The following is a 21,944-nucleotide window of genomic DNA, read 5'->3' on the forward strand; positions in this document are numbered from 1 at the left end:
GTCCTGACAGATCATGTTAAATATCATCTTGGTAAGCTCTCTGGACCACAAGAACAATTGCTTAAATGGATTGCTGGAACCTACCCATTTCTCTGTCTTCTAATGAAAAAATATCCTCTGGGGAGGGTTTCCAAAAAGGCACCATATGTGCTCCTCCAGAGTAGCTCAGGTGGTCACAGGTGAAAATAAAGTACATGGGGCTTGTGATGTGAAAGAGTAAGATGGGGTATGCACAAGAAGGAAATGGGTTGGAAGGGGACCATGGTGAAAAAATGGGTTAGAAATACTGCACTAGAGTACAAAGTGGTAGCAACTGTCTGCTATAATTTGATCCAGTAAATTATATCCAGGATTTGATTGAGGTTTTCTAAATGACAACAATTCCAAAATTGATATTTGAAACTCTATAATCTCATAATGATCAATTTTAATATATTAAACTGAGATCATAAATTAAACAAAAAGTTATATATTAAACTTTTGCATTAAATTGGGTATTTTAATATATACATATGTATGTATAATAGCATTAGTATTACCCCACAAAATAAAAGAACCAGATTTGTGATGTACTTTTCAACTATTTCTGGTCATCTCACTTCTAGTATGAAAAAAAAAAAGAATAAGCAGAACTACTGTCATAGATTAAAGAGAACTAGCTAGTAATTGGAGACCTATGCCAATTTGCTGGCCTGAATTCCAGCTCCCAAATCCATAAAATAATATCAAACCTGGAGATTAAAAGAAAGTGGCCATTGGGAATGAAAAGTGATTTTATTTTGTGAGTTTTGGATTTAAATTCATGTACTCTTTAAACAAAATCTTCTTATTCAAAAATTTTTATGGAACCTTAATGGATAACCACAATTATCCTGTTATAGTTAGTATTGTTTGAAATTTCTCTGTTTGCCAAACTCTATTCTCTCTATTGATGGTCCACAGTGATCTTCAATTTTCCTAATTCCCTGGTGAAGAATAAAAGTTATCTTCATTTTCCAGATAGAAAACTCACAGCATAGAGCAGGAAGTTTACCTAATTTTGTTAAAAACAAACTTATATGTATAAGATGAGATGTATTGACTATGTTAGAAACAATGTGTAGGTAATTTTATTGTGGGTCATACAGCATCTTGGTTTTGCATAGGTTAAAGTTTTCATTTTCGAAACTGGTTTCTCAGATTCCCAGGTCTCTAACAAAACTGTGTTTGTTGAAAGTACAAATATTGATACTATAATTTCTTTTTACCACCTATTCAATTTAGTAGGCAGTAATGATTCTTGCAGAACTATATTTCCTTATTTTATCTCCATTGCAGTTACAGTTGTCTAGACCAAAATTATTTCTTCTTTATTGTTTCTATGTCTTGATTGGGATTTCTTGTCACCAGTATTTGATTCTTACAATTGTTTTCCAACTCTTACCACAGGCATGTCGAAAGAAACATTTATATTTTATTTTCCACTCTAAAATTAGAAAAAAAAATTAGAATAGAAATTGATAAGGTCCTTTCAATGAAATCAGTGTTTTTTTAGCTTCTATTAGTATAATTTAAAATTACAAACACTTTAAACCCAATTTAATGTAAGCAAAATTCCTAGTATAGCCTGCCACATACAAGGTAAATAAATACCCTATACACTGTACTATAATTCCAGCCCCAATAAAAGAAATCTTAACTGAAAAACAACAACAAACTTCCAGTAAAGACACTATAAGAATTAAGAGAGATAATTTTATAGCATCATTTTCTTTAAAGAATTATCTGTGCTTTCCATTAATTTAAAATGCAACATCATTGGATCAGATAGCATAAGGGCTGGCAACTTGTATTTAACTGTTCATTGAATACAAGAAAAAAATTAATGAAGCTTAGAAAGTATTCTGTGTTTGGAATTGGAGCATAAGTAATACAAAAATAGAAGAGTTCATTGTAGAAAATTATTCTGTGAACCCTGAAGAGCTGATAAAGAAACAATATTAAAGCCACCTGAATGAACAAGTATAAGAGATAATGAATTTGTATCTACAAAAAAAAAAAAAAAAAACCCTGATAGAAATAAAGAAAACTAAGATATATCCAGTTATATGACAATGTCTGAGTTTTCCCATTTCTATAATGGCAAGTCTTATACTTCACATTCCTACTATATATGTGTGTTTATATGAAAAGATGGCTAAAATTAAATTATTTTTTAAATCATTTGCAAGTAATAATAAAGTTCAAAACGAAGATCAATTCAGATAGCTAGAATCCAACGATAACTCTGTTTCCAAATATATAGCAGGTTACAACTGCACTACAAATAACATATAAACATATACACATCTGCATACACACACTTTCAGAGCCAAATTATTATTGTAGAGAACTACTGCTTTAGTCACTTAGCTGATATTATTTTCTCATCATAGAGACCAAAAAGTAAGAATTTTTACAAATTATCAGTATTGTCTATCTAGTTCACTTAAATATCCCCTAATGTTTTACCTCAATGAGTGTTCTATGAGCCAACTGATCAGTATAAAGTCTAAGTCTAATTTTTAATTCAGGCATTTTTCTCAGTATAATAAATAGATTGATGATACACAGAGATAGAAAGTTTTTTTTTCAACTCTATACCTATACTCATTTAATATCAAGATATTCAGTGTTTGTGTATGGATTGATTGAGTTTCTCTTAACATCATGGATTCTTAGTTGCTAAGATTTTCAGTGTAATTTAGAACTACTCAATAAAGAATCTTTACTATCTATTGAAAGTTTAACCCCTTTTTTATCAAATAAAAAAATATAAAAAGAATTGATATACATTAAGAAAAACCTAGTTCTAGGAAAGAATCTCAATACTGACAGGATTGACAGAACAGATTTTACTATTCTTCAGTAATTGCTTTATTTTTATTTCAATGTTTCATATATAACCATTTAGAATAGAATGTTTGAAATAAAAAGGTACATTATCTCTACTTTTAAGTTTTTAAGGATTTGTTTTTTGTTTTTCACATTTTCCCATATTATCCTTTGTTCCATTTATATATTATGTTTTATTTAAACCTGAAATAAAATTTTAACCTACTTTTGTATTAAACTTTGTAATAGTGTGTCTGTTTGTATATGTGTTTGTGTAGACTATTTATTGCTGTGGAATGAAGAAGGGAAGCAAGTTGATAGGATGATATTAAAATTAAAATTATTTAATAGAAAAATTTTAATATTTTCAAAAATATATTCAATATTAGTTTCTCCTAAAGTTCTTTAAAATGACTTCTTGTCTGATATTTTAGATCTTTCTCATTCTTTCTATGACTCTTCCTCTCTATCAAATAATTCATCTATTCTATAAAATAAATATAACTATAGTGCATCTTTTAGTATCCTAAAACTATCAGAACTTTAGCATGTTTGATTGTAAGTAAGATTGTTACTGTTAATTTTTTCCCTGTGGAATATCCTTGTCAATTTTCAGGGCTTATGTCTGGCTCCATGTAAAAGATGATTCCTGGAAGTACTTGGGAAATAATACGTGATTCATGGAATCAAACCAGAGCTGGCTATTATTAGAGAAAGCATTTCATTTTTGTCTATCTCCCTGGTCACAGAGTAAGACTTGTATGGCATTGGCTATTATCTGATGCTAAACCTACCACCAAGTCTTACTCGTGTTAGGACCTCTGTTTTGTTGATTTGAACAATCTGCAATAGCTTTCAATAGCATTCTGGCTCATGTTCATTTGGTACTAGTAATGTGCTGATCCTGCCCCCTTATTTTCATACTTTTACTTCTTGAAATGAAAATTTCAGCTGTGTACTTAGTCTTTGTGAAGAAATCATGTTAAAACAAAGTTTTTTAGAAAGAATTATTTTAAAAGAATAGTACTCAATAAGAAGGCTGCTACAAAAATCATTATATGATATTGAGAACTATAAACTATAATCAAGTAGTGAAAACATCAAAGAAAATCATGTGAATATATTTTTTATATTTATAAAAAGATAATGTTTATTTGGGTGATATTTTTGTTCAACTAAGAAAGAAGATAGTACTCACATTTTCATCTTTTCATTTGACAAACGTTTATTGACTATGCACCTAGTTCTTTATATATTAACTGCTAGTATTAAAAATATTATTGCTCAATATTATGCATTATATTCACCTCATAATTTATCACATTTTACTAACATCACTTGCCATCTATGAGGAATAAAATAATCATTTAATTAGATTAAATGTTAATTGATTTAATTTTAGGGTAGAAAAGAAGATAATAAAGCTGTCAATAGCAAATCCAATAATCCCAAAGGGAAACATAAGTGAAGGAAAAACCTAGAGCTAAACTTTTATGATTTTCAAATAGGCACTTGCAAGCCATAATGTGCACTTGTTATAATTTTTTGATTTGTGAGTCAATTTTCAAACATTTTACATGTAATATCACATCTACATTCAAAGCCCAGGCAAGACGGGAATGGAAGTGGATCTGTACAACCCAGTTGATGATTCACTAATTTGTATCTAACTATTAAGAAAAGGAGCTGCAAGGAAGGCAAACCATAATCTGAGAGTTATGGTTGATGATGCTATGCTAAATTATTACTGCTCTACATTGGCTTTATATATGATGCAACCCTAGGAAGCCATTTTTAAAGAAGTCCTTACTTCTAAATTAAATATTTCCTAAAATTTTGGATAGGATTTTCCTAAAACTCCCTAAGGAACTCAGGCACCCTTCTTTTATTCATGTGCAGTACTGGGCACATTTATTAATGATTTAAGAATTCCTGCAGTTTCACCTAACCAATGCTATTTGCTATTGCATTACTGTAAGCAGTGTATTCAACCCCACCATGTTGACGAATGACAGGACATGTACAATACATATCCTTAGCTGAAGTTTTTTTTTACTACAGAATAAACAATATATTTGATATCTATAATAGGAATCTTGAAATAGAAAGGCTTAAGGAAAGCAAAATTTAGACTAAAAATGGTAGGGCTTTAGGAATCCAAGAAAGGTGTTCTATATGTAAATGTTTGTAAAAATTAGAAACTTCTGAAAATATCTATGCATTTTCTTTAATTCAAAAAATGCCTTTCTCATTAAGCATAAGAATTATATTATTATTATAGTTTTGCCTGTTATTATGATTCATTTAATTTTGAATTCCTATATTCCTGTATCTTATAGTAATGGACACAGATATGAGAATCCTGTAGGTTGTCAGAAAGTAAGTGAATTCAGTTGCACATTGATAGAGAAACTTTAGCACCTTCTAATGACTCATTTTAGAGAGCCATAATTCTTATACTGCTCATTAAGATGTAATTTATCTTTTAGGATATCATACAGAAGCCTTTGACAGGGTCATGTTTGAAAAAAGTATTATAGAATTTATTTGTGCTGTGTACTAAGTGAAAATATAAGTAACAAGGGAAGAAATAAATGAAGCTAAAAGCATGAGTTGTCACTTTAAGCACCATTGTAGGCACTACACAGAATACATGCTTTATATCTTTTAAACAAAGTAGGCCATTAAGTGTGTACTGCTAAGAGGAATTTTATCTCACCTATAAATACAAGTGATTCTTTTAAGCTCCAAATCCCATATATAGACAATTTACTGAAGTAATCAAGATGATGTTCACAATTTAACTTCTGTACCATTTGTTTCTGGATTGGTACTTTAATAATAATGAATAAAAATATATGCATGTGACAAAAACTGTTACTTAAAAGTAGAATCATTTTAAAGAGTCAGTGATAAAAATTTAAAAACTGCATAAATATCATAATTTTCTCATTTTCTTAATTTGTTTTAGCTTTTAATTAATATGAAAGACCTTTAATATTTCATTGAACATATATTGCCAACTATTCATACTAAAAATAGCAAATAAATGCTTAACTGGAGTAGCCATATGCTAATAACAATAAAAAAACTGATAACCTTCCTTATTTCTTTATTCTCTTTTCACTTTCTTTTGTCTTTATCACTTGTTTGTATTAAGGTAAAAAAAGAATGTTAAAAGAATCAATAAGGGCCTGGAGAGATAGCACAGCGGCATTTGCCTTGCAAGTAGCCGATCCAGGACCAAAGGTGGTTGGTTCGAATCCCGGTGTCCCATATGGTCCCCCGTGCCTGCCAGGAGCTATTTCTGAGCAGATAGCCAGGAGTAACCACTGAGCACCGCCGGGTGTGGCCCAAAAACCAAAAAAAAAAAAAAAAAAAAAAAGAATAAAAATTAAAAATATAGAAATTTAAGCTGGAAAAAAACAATGACTTCTATCTTCAGGAAAAAATTGTAACTACCAAAAATCATGTTAGAACAGTACCTTACTGTTATCATATTTATATAGATTGCAGATAACACTTACATTGTAACCCCCTGATAATGAGAAATCGGTGTTTAATTCAAGTTAGTTCAGTAAATATATGATATTGCACAATCTTGTCATATCCTAGATCTCGAGTATTCTTTTATAAATGTAAGGACTTAAATTTCTCATTAGTAGATGTCCTGTAGTTTAACATATAAACATTTGCTGGTAGAGTCAGGTTTGTTCAATAGCTGTCAAATTAAAAAACCCAAAGCTTTCATTGGTAACCCCATAGACATGGAATTTTTTCCTTATAAAATTGATTGGGGATGGATTGTATTCAAGGAGACTTTCTGGTTTAGGAAAGAACATCAAATAATAATGCAGTTAAATAAAAGTGAGAATGGCAAATTATATATAAACAATGACTTGCATATTTATTTTTATTTTATTTTTAGTTCTAGAAGTGTTTCCAAAAACATTCAGTGGATCTAGAGGCCATGTCCTACAATATTTTACCAAACAATTCAATATTGCTAACTTAAAATACAAGGTTAATAGGATCACAATTTGTATTGCTAGGGGCAATGAAGTATGTAGCGCTGGAAATTAAATTTGTGGTCTAAGGCAGGGGTCTCAAACTCGAAATCGCCACGAGCAGTTCCATTCAGGGTATGCAAATTTTTAATGCGAGTTTTTGCGATTTTTTTCTTACTAATGCGATTTTTTTTTTTTTTGGTTTTTCGGGCCACAGGGTTACTCCTGGGTAAACGCTCAGAAATTGCCCCGGGCTTGAGGGGACCATATGGGACGCCAGGGGATCAAACTGCGGTCCTTCCTTGGCAAGCACTTGCAAGGCAAGGCAGACACCTTACCTCTAGCGCCACCTCACCGGCCCCAACTAATGCGATTTTTTATTGCGAATATTTGGCAAGCAAATAATTGCGAATACTTTGTGCCTAGCGGAGACGTCATTTCAGCTGCTCCTGCCCTCTGTCCCTTGTATTATCGGAGGCCTAAGGGAGAGAAGGGAGAGAAGTTTATTACAGAATTAGATTTTGTAAGACCTTCATCATGACTTCACCAAAGCCTGCAGTGAAGAGAAATTTTGATGACAAGCACAGAAAATTTCAGGAAAAGTAGGAGATGCAGTATTTCTTTGTTGAGCACAGGGGCATGTCTTATTTGCTCAGAGAAAGTTGCAGTGCACAAAGAATACAACCTGAAACGCCATTATTCAGCTAAACATGCTGAGGAATGTTGCCAGTCTTAAAGCATGTCTAATGAGGCAACACGATTTCTTCAAGAAAGCAACCAAAAAGAATGTTGCATCAGTTGAAGCTAGTTACATGGTTAGTGAGATGATTGCTAAGGCAGGGAAACCATTCACAGAAGGAGAGTTTGTTAAAAAAAATGCATGTTACAGGCTGCAAGTATTATCTATCCGGAAAAAAAAGGTCAGTTTAGCAAAATCAGCCTTTCTGCCAACACTGTGGCAGAAATTAATGTCAAGTGACATTTATCATCAACTGTGTGAGAAAGCCAAATGTTTTGATGCATACTCAGTTGTTCTTGACGAAGCCATAGATATAACAGACACTGTGCAGCTCACAATTTATGTCTGTGCTGTTGATTGCAATTTTGAATTGACAGAGGAGCTACTCACAATAATTCCAAAGCATGGCCAGACCACCGCTAATGAGATATTTCGACATCTGTGTGATCCCATTGTGAATGCAGGTTTGCCATGGAAGAGGTTTGTTGGAATAAAAACTGATGGAGTGCCATTGATGACAGGGAGGAAAAATGGACTGGTGGCACTTGTTCAAAAAAAACACTTGAAGAGGATGGTGTAGAGAAGGCCATTGCTCTTCACTGCATTATCCATCAGCAGGCCCTTTGCAGTAAATGCCTGCCGTGTGACAATGTGATATCTGTTGTTGTGAAATGCATCAACCAAATCAGATCCAGGGATTTAAAGCATAGGAGGTTAAGTGCTTTTTTAGAGAAAATGGAGTCAGAATATGGAGATGTGCTCTATTTCACCGAGTTACATTGGCTCAGTAGGGGAAATGTCCTGAAAAGATTTTTTGAGTTGAGAGAAGAAGTGATTGCCTTCATGGAGAAGGATGGGAATGCTGTTTCAGAGTTGAATAATCACAAATGGCTCATGGACTTAGCGTTTCTTGTTGACATCACACATAAGCTGAATGTACTAAACAAGATGTTACAAGGCCTGGGGCAGCTTATCAGTGCTACCTATGACAACGTGAGAGTATTCTCCACAAAACTTGTGTTATGGAAATCCCAGTTCTCTCAGACAAACCTTTGCCATTTCCCAGCATGCAAGGAACTTGTGAATGCAGGCATACCATTCAGTGGTGAGAAATATGTTGATGCTACTTTTAAGCTAGAGAAGGAATTTGATCACAGATTTGCAGACTTCAAAAAGCACAGAGCCACTTTCCAAATTTTTGTGCAAGATGTGCAAGATGCCCCTCCTGTGCTTCGAATGGAGCTCATTGACCTGCAATGAAACTCTGATCTCAAAGCCAAGTTCAGGGAGATTAGTGGAAAAGCAGATGTGCATGGGCAATTTTTGAGAAAGTTGCCCCCAGCTTCCCTGAGCTTTCCCTAATGTTCAAGCACAACATGTGCCTTTTTAGGAGCACATATATGTGTGAAAAGTTATTCTCCACATTGAACTTCAATAAGTCAAAGTATAGGTCTAGACTTAATGATCATCTTCAAGCCATACTGAGGGTCTCAACTGCTTCCTCTCTAAAGCCAAATGTGGTTCAGATTTGTGAGAAGAAGCACTGTCAAATCTCTGGCAGCAAGGAATAGGCAAAAGATGCCATGTTCAGAAGAACTGTTCATGATCTTCACTCAATGTTCTATTCATGTTCAGAAGAAATAATTAAAACTGTTAATAATGACGTTTGAGGACTTTTTTTTGAAATTCCTTATGCGGCCCCACCTCACCCCGACCTTGACTCCTGTGGCCTCCAGGTATATTGAGTTTGAGACCCCTGGTCTAAGTAAAGTAAGGTATAACATGCCTTTCAGGGATCTCTTGGGCCCATGGCTTTCATTTTAGATAGTCTTTAATGTCATTCTGTGTATAGCAAATCTTGAGGTACAGGCCATACAAGTGCTTTCCAAGAGGATGTTGTATAAATAGTCCATTATGCAAGTGCATAGTAGGCTGTTTCTGGAAAAATTATTTTTTGGAAAACCATCATGAACTGTGACATAAAAGTATCCCATTTGAATCCTAGCTTAGTTTGTGTTTTTCCTCTAGACTTCAAATATCTTTTTTTCTTCCTGAATTTCTTCACCCTTTCCTCTTTATATAAATACAGATAAATATCGACACACACTTTTAGAGCCACCAACTGTGGATTTAGCATCATGAAGACATGTTATAAAGGTTGAGATAGAAGTGGAGGCTAAAAGTTAATGATGAGGTGGATTTGTTTACTGAAAACCCAAAGGAATGGTAGAACAGATGGTAGTTTTCTTTTTTCAACCATGTGTTTGATATGATATTGGTCCAGCTTCTGCAAAACTGCCAATCTGCTGAGGGAAGTGGAGAAATTTCCTGTCTATGTCTTCACTTTTCTAAGTAACTTTATCCCTTCATTTCTTCTTCATTTTATTTGCTTCTTATCATCTGGTTGATTGTAAACCTTTACTACAAAGATCATTAGCAGTAATAAAAACAACAAATCTTCAAGCAATAATTTTAAATGAAGAGCTATAGGTGACTTCAATTCTTAGGCATAATGTGTGAGAAAAAAATGTGATCTCAGAAATAAAGTTGCTGAACTAGTTTATCTAAAAAAATATGATAAATGGGGCAGCAGTGGTGGCACAAGTGGTAAGACCTCTTCCTAGCCTAGGACTACAAGCTAGCCTAGGACAGACCACAGTTTGATCACCTGGATTCCCATATGGTCCCCCAAGCCAGGAGCAATTTCTGAGCTCATGGCCAGCAGTAACCCCTGAGCATCACCGGTGCAGCCGAAAAGCACACAAAAAGGGAACAGGAAGGATGGAGGGATAGCACAGTGTTAGGGTGTTTCCCTTGCATGTGGTCGACCTGTAAGAGACCTGGTTTGATTCCCCTACATGCCATATGGTCCCCCAGCCTGCCAGGGGCAATTTCTGAGCTCAGGAGTGACTCCTGAGCACCAGTGGGTGTGGCCCAACAATCAATCAATCAATTAATCAAGTTTAAAAAAATTCAGATAACCCAGCTAGCCCAGGTATTGTTTAACTGATAAATTTTACCTACCATCATTCCATATTTAAAATTATCCAATGATTAAGTGTGTGCATGATGATACCATTCATTATGTTAGTGGACTAAAGAGATAATGAATTTAAATTTTTCATCAAGATAAACCAAGGGTAGAGAAGAAAGAAGTCTAGGATGGGGATCTTGCTCTAGTTCTTTTTTTTTAATTATTATTTTGATCATAATGGCTTACATATCTTTCACAGTAGTATTTTAGGTACATATTAACATTGAATCAGAGGAATATCCATCACTAAATTTGTCCTCCCCCCATCCCAGTTCTCTTTCTGCAACCTATATACCCTACCATCCCCCCTCCCTGGGCTGCTAGACTAGATAGATGGTCCCCTCTTTGTCTAGCTTACTATTAGTGATCATATGTCTATTTGGTCCTGGTACCCTCCCTTGTTTCTCCCTTATTTTTAAGAGGCGAAGCTAGATAAATCGAGTTATGTGGTTTTGTTTAAAGGAAAGAAAAGCAATAGATTGGGGTACACAATAAGAAAAAATAAAATAAAATAAAAGAAGGCAATATGCTGAAAATGGGCAGAGTCCTTCTAGAAGCTTTCAACCAAAGTTTGAGAGAGGTTGTGAGAAAGGTAATTGAAACACCACAACAATACAGAAAGAAATATCCAATTAAATATCCAGTGAGCACTACAGTAAAAAAGACAAGCACCACACAATAGTCTCGGTTCTGAAATTAAATCATGCCGGAGTGCAAAAAGAAAAAGAAAGATAGTTCTATTGATAACTCTACCCTGCACTTCTGTCACTAATTGTAACATTTTGAATTTGTTTTGTATTATTGGGTTTCTAAGTGGTCCTCAGGAAGCAGGAGAGATTAACTGAACCATTAATTCAATTTGTGGATTTGAGTATAGACCTTCAGGTGTTGGGGATTACTTGTGCAGCCGGCTGGTACACAAGATCTCTTTGGGAACATTGAGAAGTATTAAAAATTTCTAGGTTTATACTCATTAATATTTGGGAGGCCTTCTTTTGCAGAACATAGAACTGATGTCAACATGTAAAGCTTGCACATTAATCCTGATATTATCTCTCTTCTATTTCCTATATTTTTTCCAATGGGTTTAAAAAGAGCCAGAGAGATAGTAAGAATGAGTAAGGTGCTTGCCTTGCATGTAGCTGACCTGGGTTTGACACCTGGCTTCTGGGATTAATCGTTAACACTGCAAGGAGTGATTTATGAGCATAGAATCAGGAGTAAGCCATTAGTACACCTGGCTATATCTCCTCCAGAGGAAACACAAAACAAAAACAAACTAGAGCTTAATGAATGTTCTGATGTGCTAGATTCTATATACTCTTCTGTAGGAATGAATTACTTATCTAAAAATAATATTAATTTTAAAGTTTAGAGTAGTTCTATGGTAAAATTCTTAATTTCCAGTGGTTAGAAGTCTTTTTATTAGAGATTTGATGCATATTCAATTTAGGTTTGTCATATAATAGTTGTGTAGAGGTTTTTTTTTTTTTTTACCTATTAACTAGAAAGAGGTAGCCTATGTTCTTATTTATTTGTCTCATACATTTTAGAGATAAAAGAGTGAAAGTTCAGGCATGTTGTATAAAGTCAGAATTGTAATGTCTAGGAAAAGAGTCTAATATATGTCATCTAAATATTTCTATTTTTCTAAAATTTTAATTTATTTGCAAATTCTTAAAATTTAACAACAAAGTGAGGTGTAACTTCTTCTATTTTTCGAAAGTTCATGTTATTTTTTTATTTTAATTTTTTGTTTTGTTAGGGGCCACATATGGTTTTGTTCAGGACTTATTTCTCACTATGTGCCTAAGAAAAACTTCTAGTGTTTTACTGGACCTTCTATTGTGCTGGATGTAAAGCTTAGATCTACTGAGGGAGTCAAATCCCTTAACCACTGTACTATCTCCTCAGTTTCTTAGTATTTTGTTTTTTTGAGGTTTTGTTTGTTTGTTTGCTTTGGGGCCATACCCAGAAGTATTCAGGGGTCACTCCTGGCTCCACATTCAGAAATTTCTCCAAGCTTTGCTCAGTGGAACATATTGGTTGCCCAGGATAGAATCTGGAACAGCATTGTGCAAGACATATAGCCTCCCTCACTATACCTATCTAGCCATATTTTTATATTTTAAAATGTATATTAGTACCTGTTTTGACTAACCAGTAAAAATAAAAGACATATATTACATGTAAAAAATAATGCCAACACTATTTTTTCAGAAGCTGTCAGAAGCACTTTAGTTCTCTAGCTGCTAAAGTGACACCATCAAGCTCTTTCTGGGGAGCTATTTATATAGGCTGTGGATTTATCATGATTCCTGATTTTACTATATGCTTGATTTAGTTTTAGGATTTAAGTTACATATTCTTATTTTTAGGCTATTTTGGATGCATCATATTGCTAAAAATTAATTAGGGTGAGTGGCCACTTCTAACTATGCTCATGGCTTACTCCAGACTATGTGCTCAGGGATCACTCCTGGCAAAGCAAAGGAAACTACCATAAACTGTGCCAGGACTCAAATGAGAGTAGGTTTTGTTCAAAGCAAATAACTTAACCCCTATATTATTTCACCAACTGTAGCTCATTGTTCATTATAAGTGTTAGGATATACCTCAAGAATAATTATTTGCATGGACAAGTACCCATAACTGATTTCCATCAACACACTGCTTTAAATAGCACCAGGCACTATCACTGCACTGTTTCACCTATTGGTTGAGTATAGCCTGGAGTGGGCCATGAATACCTGGAACACAACTTGGGAAGCTCACTTAAATTTGGTAATCATAAATTCACTTTATGCTACTTCAGTTTAGGAATAGTTTCCTAGGAATTTTCTTCTCTGAAATAGTGAGAAAATACTCCCAGAGGAAAGTATTTCAGTATTTTAGAGGGGTTAAAAGATAGTGGGGAAATGTCAGCTAGTGCCCAAGATCAATAGATTTTAGAACTTTCCATCTGTCTAAGGTCAGTTTATGTGAAAGGGCTCTGCCTAAGATGAAAGAGGATTGGAAGGTCACTTTCATCATTGTCCTGGCAATGAAGTCCTATTTTACTGATTTGTTATGTGGATGTGATTTGATCCAAACTCTCAACTTCACCATCAATTTATTCATTGTTTGCATGCTTTTATGTTATAGTGGTCTATAGACTTCATGAGAACTGAGACTAAATTTTACTCAGGTCTATGCTCATGTCTTTCTAAGGTTACATATAAAGCAGAAACTTATCAATATTTATTGCATTGAATTAAATTGAAATAACTAGGCCATTATTATTTCTGGTTAGAGAAAATTAGGATGACTGTCATAAAACACGAAGTTTTCATTAGTAACCCAATAAAACATCACATCTGCACTGACCAATAATGATAGATCACATATATTTTTACTGTACAGAAATACCATGCTAATTATTATACTTTGCCCTTCACAAAGATATTCAATTTGTAGAATTATGTATCAGAAATATTTTTAATTACTGGAAAGTGATGTTAGAAGAAAGTGGAGGATAGTTGTCACTACAGATGTGGATCTGAGAGACTCAACAAAGCTGTGAAGCGTAATATAGTGTGATGTTTGACGCATGCATGCAATTGCATACCACGCATTTCTGTGGTTTCAGTTTAGTCAGATTCAGTTTTCCCTATCCTCTTTATCATTCTTTATTATAATACAGACAGGAACAAACAGGACTACATCAGACTCAAGTTGCTTCCTAAAACATAAATAACACTATTTATATTTCCAAACAAGTGCTTAGAATATAAATGTATAACTTCTCAACTGCATCATTTGCCAAGAATAAAGTGTCCTGAGCTTTACTTTCTATTTATAGAATGGCCAAAACTGCCAATATGTCCTTCCTGTAATTTTATTTTATTCCTTTTCACTGAGGAACTGGCTGTGTTATGTGTTTGTCAAATACCTCAAAATATTTTTCAAACATTTGTGCTTGAAAAAAAAAACTTCTAAATACACATTGCCAGCTGAAGATTTTTTTAGCACATTTAACAAACAAAAATTTAATCCTTATGTTTCCCATTAATTTCTCTGCAATTAGAAAAAAATGATGCAAAATGATGAAAAAGAAATAATGTTCTTTAAGATTTTCTGAATAAACAAGAAGCCTCATAACCTAATGTACATTGTATTTTAAAACAAATACTTCTTGAATATATTTAATAAAATTTGTCTTTAAACTTTTCAAGATTGATTTGAAAGACATATATCTAGACTTGATAATATTAACTTGCTATATGCCATTAGACCATTATAACATAGAAAAATAATAAAATATTAATAACATATAGATAATTATTTCCTTTTTAGTTACCCTCCTCCTTACTCCACTTAATTCTTTTTTATGAGTATTACATTAACAACATGTGATGTACTAGATTATGTACTCAGGTCCAGCAAAAAAAATGGTTTTCTACATTTTCTATCTTGTGCATGGTAAACAATATAATGAGTTACTCAAAAAACATTTAGGTAGCCAATTCTTTATATTAAATGCTGGTCTTATATAAGAGATTAGATATCCAGAGCTTCAGTGTCAATCATGAGACATGCAGCTATATTGTTAAGAAAAATAAATCTGTCCTTTACCATAACTTGGCAATATTTGGACAGCATTATAAAACTTTAGCAAACATGCCATGTTTAAGGAAGGTTCCAGTGTAGCTACTGTTTTTAAGTACAAAATCATTAAAAATCAGACATTCATTATTTTGTAGAAAAGAAATGAATTGCTAGAGTCAGTAACTCATTTTCAAATCTTTGGAGTGTGTAAAATTCTAAATTATTTTATGCCTCCATATATGACTATTACAGGACTAGTTAAGAGTTAATATGGATAGTAGAGTCTTCTCTTTTAATAGTCGCCTTTCTTATAAAATAAGCTTTATAGTTATCATTTGGATTTTACTCAATTGGTGTATTAAATAAACACTAGTCAATTGAACATTTTTAAGTTAGAAAATTCTGCCTGGGATTTAGGCAACATTCTTTCTTACTGATGTGCTCTTGTCAAATTATGTAATATCTATGAACTTCAGTTTTTTTCCAGCTGGGAATAAAATTAATGCCTACCTTTCATGTTTATTGTGAAGAGTATTAGAAATAACACATGGAAAGGGGAATGCTGGCAAAGTCAGGGCAGATCATTTTTAATAGGGGTTAATGTCATGATTTTTTTTCTTGTTAATATAAATGTTCTTTCTCTCTCTCTCGATCTTGCAGACAACTGTGATGATCCATTAGCATCTCTACTATCACCACTGGCTTTCTCCAGTTCCTCAGTTCATTCTGGGTCTCACAGTCCAGCTCAACTCAACCGAAGAGTTGGTGAGTAGAGTTACTAAATGACAGATAATAAGTAGATAAATGTCAACTTAAGGCAGGCCCATGCTTTGATATCATGTTAAATGAAGCATTGAGAATAGGAAGAGTGGGGTTATATGAAATGAAATTGTTTCAATTTTGTTGCTTTCATCATTATATTTTATTAATATAAGAGATTTCTATGAAAAAAATTGTTTTAATATACTTTTTAAGTAAGTTAAAATTGCATTTTTTAATTTTTTAAATTTTATTTTATTTATATAATTGTGATTAAGAGTCCTTCATAGTTGAATTTCAGATATAAAGTGAGTCAGAACCTTTCCAACCATCAGTGTCAACCCCTCTTTATCAATTATTTCCCACCACTCTTTGCTCCCTGGTTTGCCAGTGTAAGAAGTTTCTTTGAGTTTAGAATCTTAAAACCTAGATCCTTTAATTCCATTATGATTTACTTTGGCCTGGATATTTAGTTCTGTTCTTACTTATTTTCCTGCCAATGTATCCCAGACCACTTGGTCCCGGGCTGTCACCCTTTCTTTATTACTTTCCTCTTAGTTTTATAAAAAAAAATGCAGACTATGTGGTAAAATTAAGTAATCCATGTCCCAATATTCTATGAATAAGGCTGGAGACCCAATTTAAAAGATAAGAGATAAAAATACAATAAATAATAAAAAATATGTGTGCATGGCAGTTTTTGTTTGTTTGTTTTATTTGTACTTTTTGCATAGACACAACAAAATATGGGGTAAATAAAAAGGAAAAACAGTTGATCTAAATATAGGGAGACCTTACTCATGAAGCATCCTGGCATAAGACCAACTACAAGCTCTGGGCATACTAAATTCTTTAACCCTAAAGTCTTTGTCTGTAATCCTAGTAAAAGCTTTTCATAATCATGTTTGTTTTGGTCAGGTTTCTTGGTAGTTAGGAGATCCTGGTTTTTGTACATATCCTATGTTGAAGTAAGGGTGACACAGAGCGTCTTCTGGTTTCAAATCACCTTTAGGAAGCAATGCATAGAAACCTGCCCTGATAACAGGTTGTTGCTGTTACCAAGTCATCATTTTGAAGTAAATTGATGCCAGGGTAGCATTAGAGCCTTCCCTGGTAGAAGTCTGATTCCTGGTTCTGTACTATTTCCATAGATATGAGCCAAGGTTCAGAGGTGAATGGCCAATATCTGATTTTCCAAAGCCTAAGCCAAGTCACTATGATAAGTATTTAGGTGTAAGGCCCCACTAAATATAAAATTATTATAGACATAATAAAATTAGGATATTAAAACTTCTCTCATAGCAAGCACTGCATAGGGAGTCCATGAATTTTGCACCCATTTCTGTGGATAAAAGCATTAGAACATTATTATAGACATCTATAAAGAGTTGAATAGATATCTGCTTATTCTAAACAGCTGTATTTATTGCTGAAGGTCTTTTTGAAGTATAAAAGAGAATACAAGTTTTTGTGTTTCTCCTCTTCCACTCAGCTGCTTCTCTTTTTCTTGATATTATTCTCTGATGTTCAGCACAACTACCAATAAACCATTGTGTTGCTTCATGGAGTTATTCCAAATACTATATATAAGTAATATCATTCTGTATTTGTCCCTTTTCTGGCTTACTTCATTTACCATAATATGTTGAAGTTCCATCCACGTTGCTGACAATTGCATGATGGCATAATTTTTACAGCTATGTAGAATTCCATTGTATATCTATACCATATCTTCATGATCCACTCATCTGTTGTTGGGCATCTAGATTGATTCCAAGTCTTAGCTATTGTACTGAGTGCTATTATAAATAGCAGTGTACAGACATTCTTTTGAATGATTGTTTTTCTGTCCTAGGGATAGGTACACAAAATGGGGATTGTTGGTTCGTATGGCAGCTCAATTTGAGTTTAGTGAGAACCCTCCATAATGTTTTTCATAGGGGCTGGATTGCATCATTCCCTTTAGCAATGGAGGAATGTTCTTTTCTCACCACATCCTCTACAACAAAGAATTTCCCAACATTTTTGTTATGTGCCACCCTTATTGGTGTAAGATCATATCTCAATGTTATCTTGATTTGAATATCCCTAAGGAAAAGTGATGACAAACATTTTTATGTGTATTGGTCATTTGTTGGTTCTCCTCTAAGAAATGCCTGTTCATCTCCTCTCCCCATTTTTGATAGTGTTTTTAAGTTTCATTATTTATTTATTTTATTTATTTTGGTTTTTGGTTTTTGTGTCACACCTGGCAGCTCTCAGGGGTTACTCCTGACTCTATGCTCAGAAATTGTTCCTGGCAGCCTTGGGGGACCATATGGGATGCTGGGATTTGAATCACAGTTCATCTGCATGTAAGGAAAATGCCCTACCTCCATGCTTTCTCTCCGGCCCTGTTTTTGAGTTGTGAGTTAACCTTTGTGAGTACTTTTCACATCCAGAAAATCAACCCTTAATTTGATGTGTTGAGTGAAAATTCTCTCTAAAATAGTTGTCTTCTAATTTTAGTTTGTAGTTTATTTTGCCTTCTTCAAATTCTTTCTAAAGTCTTTGGAAGATTTTTAGATATGGGTCTTTCACTTCTCTTGTTAGATTGATTCCTAGTTACTTGGTAGTTGTGGACTTTTTTTGTTTGTTTGTTTTGGTTTTGGTTTTTGGGCCACATCTGGTGATGCTCAGATTTTACTCCTGGTTATTAGGTCAGAAATTGCTCCTGGCTTGGGGGACCATATGAAATGCCAGGGATTGGACCCAGGTTCATCCTGGGTCAGCTACATGCAAGGCAAACTCCCTTCTGCTGTACTCTCTCTCAGCCCCTGGAATCTATTTTAAATAGAATGGACTATTTTATCTTTTTCTCCTCTGCTTCATTATTTCTAAAAAGAAATGCAACTATCTTTTATGTATTGACTTTGTAGCCTGCCACTTTACAGTCTTGGTTTATTGTTTCTAGGAGCTTTTCTGTGGACTCTTTGGGGTCTTCAATATATATCATCACGTTATCTGTAAATAGAGATAGTTTGACTTCCTCTGTCCAATTTGGATTCCTTTGATTTTTTTCTCTTGTCTGATTGCTATTGCTAGGACTTCTTATACCATGTTGAATAAGAGTGGAGATAGTGGACATACTAGTTCTGTTGGAGACATTAGTGGAAATGCTTTTGATTTTTCACCATTAAGAATACTGTTGGCTGTGGGATTTTTTATAGATAGTTGTTACTATCATGAGTAAGGTTCCAATCACACCTATTTTGCTGAGGGTTTTTATCATGAATGGGTGTTGGATTTTGTTAAAGTATTTTCTGCAGCAATTGATATGATCATGTATTTTTATATTATCTTTTATTGATCTAATATATAATGTTCCTTTTTTCAATATTTTGGAAGAGTCTAAGGATCAATAGTAGTAACATTTCTCTGAATATTAAGTTCACCTTTAAAACCATCTGGTTCTGAAATTTTGTTCTTGGAACGTTTCCTAATTACTCTTTCAATTTTTTACATGTGATTGTGATGTTTAAACTTTCTACATCCTCCTCATTAAGTATTGGGAGTTGATATTTTTCCAGAAATTTGTCTATTTCTTCTTGGTTCTCTAACTTAATTGAATACAGTTGTTCATAATAAGCTTTCATGATGTATTTGATTTCTTGATTTTGTTGTATTCCACTACTATCACATTTCCATTAATATGTTTCTCTAAGTTTGTGAGCAAAAGCCTTACATATTTTGTTAAGTCTACATTTGGTGCATAGATGTTGAGTAGAATTAGTAGTTCTTGGTCTATTGTTCCCTGATCAATAGGAAGTGATCGACTTTGTCTCTTAGTAACTTTTTTTTTTTTTTTGGCCACACCCTGAGATGCTCAAGGGTTACTCCTAGCTAAGAGCTCAGAAATCGCGTCTGCCTTGGGGGACCATATAGGACATGAGGGGATCGAATCACAGTGCATCCTAGGTAAACTGTGTGCAAGGCAAATGTCTACCTCTCTGCCACTGCCCTGGCCCCCCTTAGAACTTTCTTGAGGTTGAATGCAGTGGTCTGATAATATTATGGCTTTCCCAATTTTTTTCCCAGTGACTTGTATAATTGTTTTTCATCCTTTAACTCTGAGCCTGTGTATATTTTGAACTTTAAAGTGTGTTTTCTGCAGGCAGCAGGTGTCTGGATTTTTATTTCTAATCCGATCTTCTACTCTGTGCCTTTTGATGGGAGGGTTTAGTCCATTGATATTTAAAAAAATCTATTGACAGAAAGCTGTTATTCCATTATATTGTATAGGGTTGTTTTTCTTACAATTGTGGGGTTGGTTTGTGTAATTGCTCTTTGAGTAGTTTATTTAGGATTTGTTTGATTAACTCAAATACTGTGAGTTCTTTTTCACCTGAGAATGTTTTTAATTGTCCCTCCCATGTAAATGTGAGTTTTGCTAGGTAGTGGACTCTAGGTTGAAAATTTTATTCATTCAATTGTTTGAATATGTCATTCCACTCTTTTATTGCCTGGATCATGTCAAGTAGAAAATCTGGTTTGAATCTTATGTGTTTTTTTTCTTTATACTTGAGGTTTTTCTTCTTCATTACTAGGATCTATTTTGTTCAGCACAATTTTTGCCTCTTAGCTTTATAGAGAAATCTATTTTTCAAGGGTGAGGAAATTCTCTGCTATGATTTCTTTCACTACTTTTTTTTCCCCTTTTTGTTTTCTTTCCTTTCTGGTATTATTTTAATTTGGAGACTGTTTTTCTTGTCTTTGTTCATTGAGTACCTTACCTTTTCTTCCAGTGTTTTCTCTCTCTCTCTCTCTCTCTCTGACTTCATTATCACTGCTGGCTTGTAATTTGTCTTCAAGTTCATCTACGTGATTCTCCACCTGTGTAATTCTACTAAAATGGCTTCCTAGCATGTTTTTTAATTTCTTCTATGCCATTCTTATGGATTCTCTCATCTTCTGAAAAAGTTCTGTGAGTTAGTTAAATTGTTCATCAATAGATTTCTTATTTTCGCAGGTTAATAATTCCTTGATTTCCATTGCTAACCCATTAAGTATTGATTATAGGCCCTCATATTTAAGTTTCAGATATTTGGGTAAACTTGGAGATAATTCCAGGATTCTTCTCCATATCCCCTACAGTGGTTATCTTCCTTTGTTTCCCCATTGATCTTTGCATTTCGTGGTTTGGAATGCTGGAGTTTCAGTGTATTTACAAAGTGATCTATTGAATTATGTATAAAAATGTGGCCCGAGGTGCATCTTCTTTAGAGGTTATTTTTCTAAAATAGCAAGGTTGTCTAAGTATGAAAAAATTTTGCATACTAATTTATTGATTTGTTCAGCTGGGTTTTAAACTATATATTTTCTAAGAGAATGAAGTTCTAAATCAAATGCCAGAAACTCTACGATATAACTTAAAATGACTTTGCTTTGGGAAAAGGAGGGCAGATGGGAAAGAGTGGGATTTCAGTATTGTCACTGAAACCAAGAAGGAGGCAGATGGAAAGCTGGAAATAAGGCCCCATTCACCTGTGCTGGAGGGGATTAGTATTGGAGTTTTTCTGTTCCTGCCTAGACAAAGGTCTGACTGTCCCCAGGGGACAAAGATTTAGCAATTGTGCTGGGACACAGAAGGAGGCTGAGAAAAGATCCCAAAAGACAGCCCTGTTTGCATTTGGTGGAAGGGATTAAGGCATGAGGTTCTCTATTCTCTCCCAGACATGTCTGACCCCAAAATGTAGGCAATCAATTAAAGTATTGGTACCCAGAAGGAGGCTGTAAAGAAGCCCTTTTGTACTTGTGAGGGAGATTAGAATGTAGTTGCCCTGTTTCTGATTAGACACAGTCCTGACTATCCCTAGGGGACAAAGGATCAAGAATAGCCTCCTACTCTTTTTTGGAAGACAGACTATCAAACAGTACTTAGTGGCTCCAAGTCTATTCTACCAATATGTTGGGAATAGGAATATAA

At 34.0% G+C, this 21,944-nt stretch overlaps 1 protein-coding gene across 1 annotated transcript in view; it reads left to right on the plus strand.

Annotated features, from left to right (window-relative positions):
• CNTNAP5 (contactin associated protein family member 5) overlaps window positions 1-21,944 on the plus strand; it is a 939,273-nt gene that overhangs the window by 188,940 nt on the left and 728,389 nt on the right. Inside the window, exon 2 of the mRNA XM_049773789.1 lies at window positions 15,881-15,985. Coding sequence (XP_049629746.1) covers window positions 15,881-15,985 — 105 coding nt within the window. The remainder of the gene's footprint in view (window positions 1-15,880; window positions 15,986-21,944) is intronic.

This window comes from Suncus etruscus, chromosome 5, assembly GCF_024139225.1.
Source record: "Suncus etruscus isolate mSunEtr1 chromosome 5, mSunEtr1.pri.cur, whole genome shotgun sequence".
Classification (NCBI taxonomy): domain Eukaryota; kingdom Metazoa; phylum Chordata; class Mammalia; order Eulipotyphla; family Soricidae; genus Suncus; species Suncus etruscus.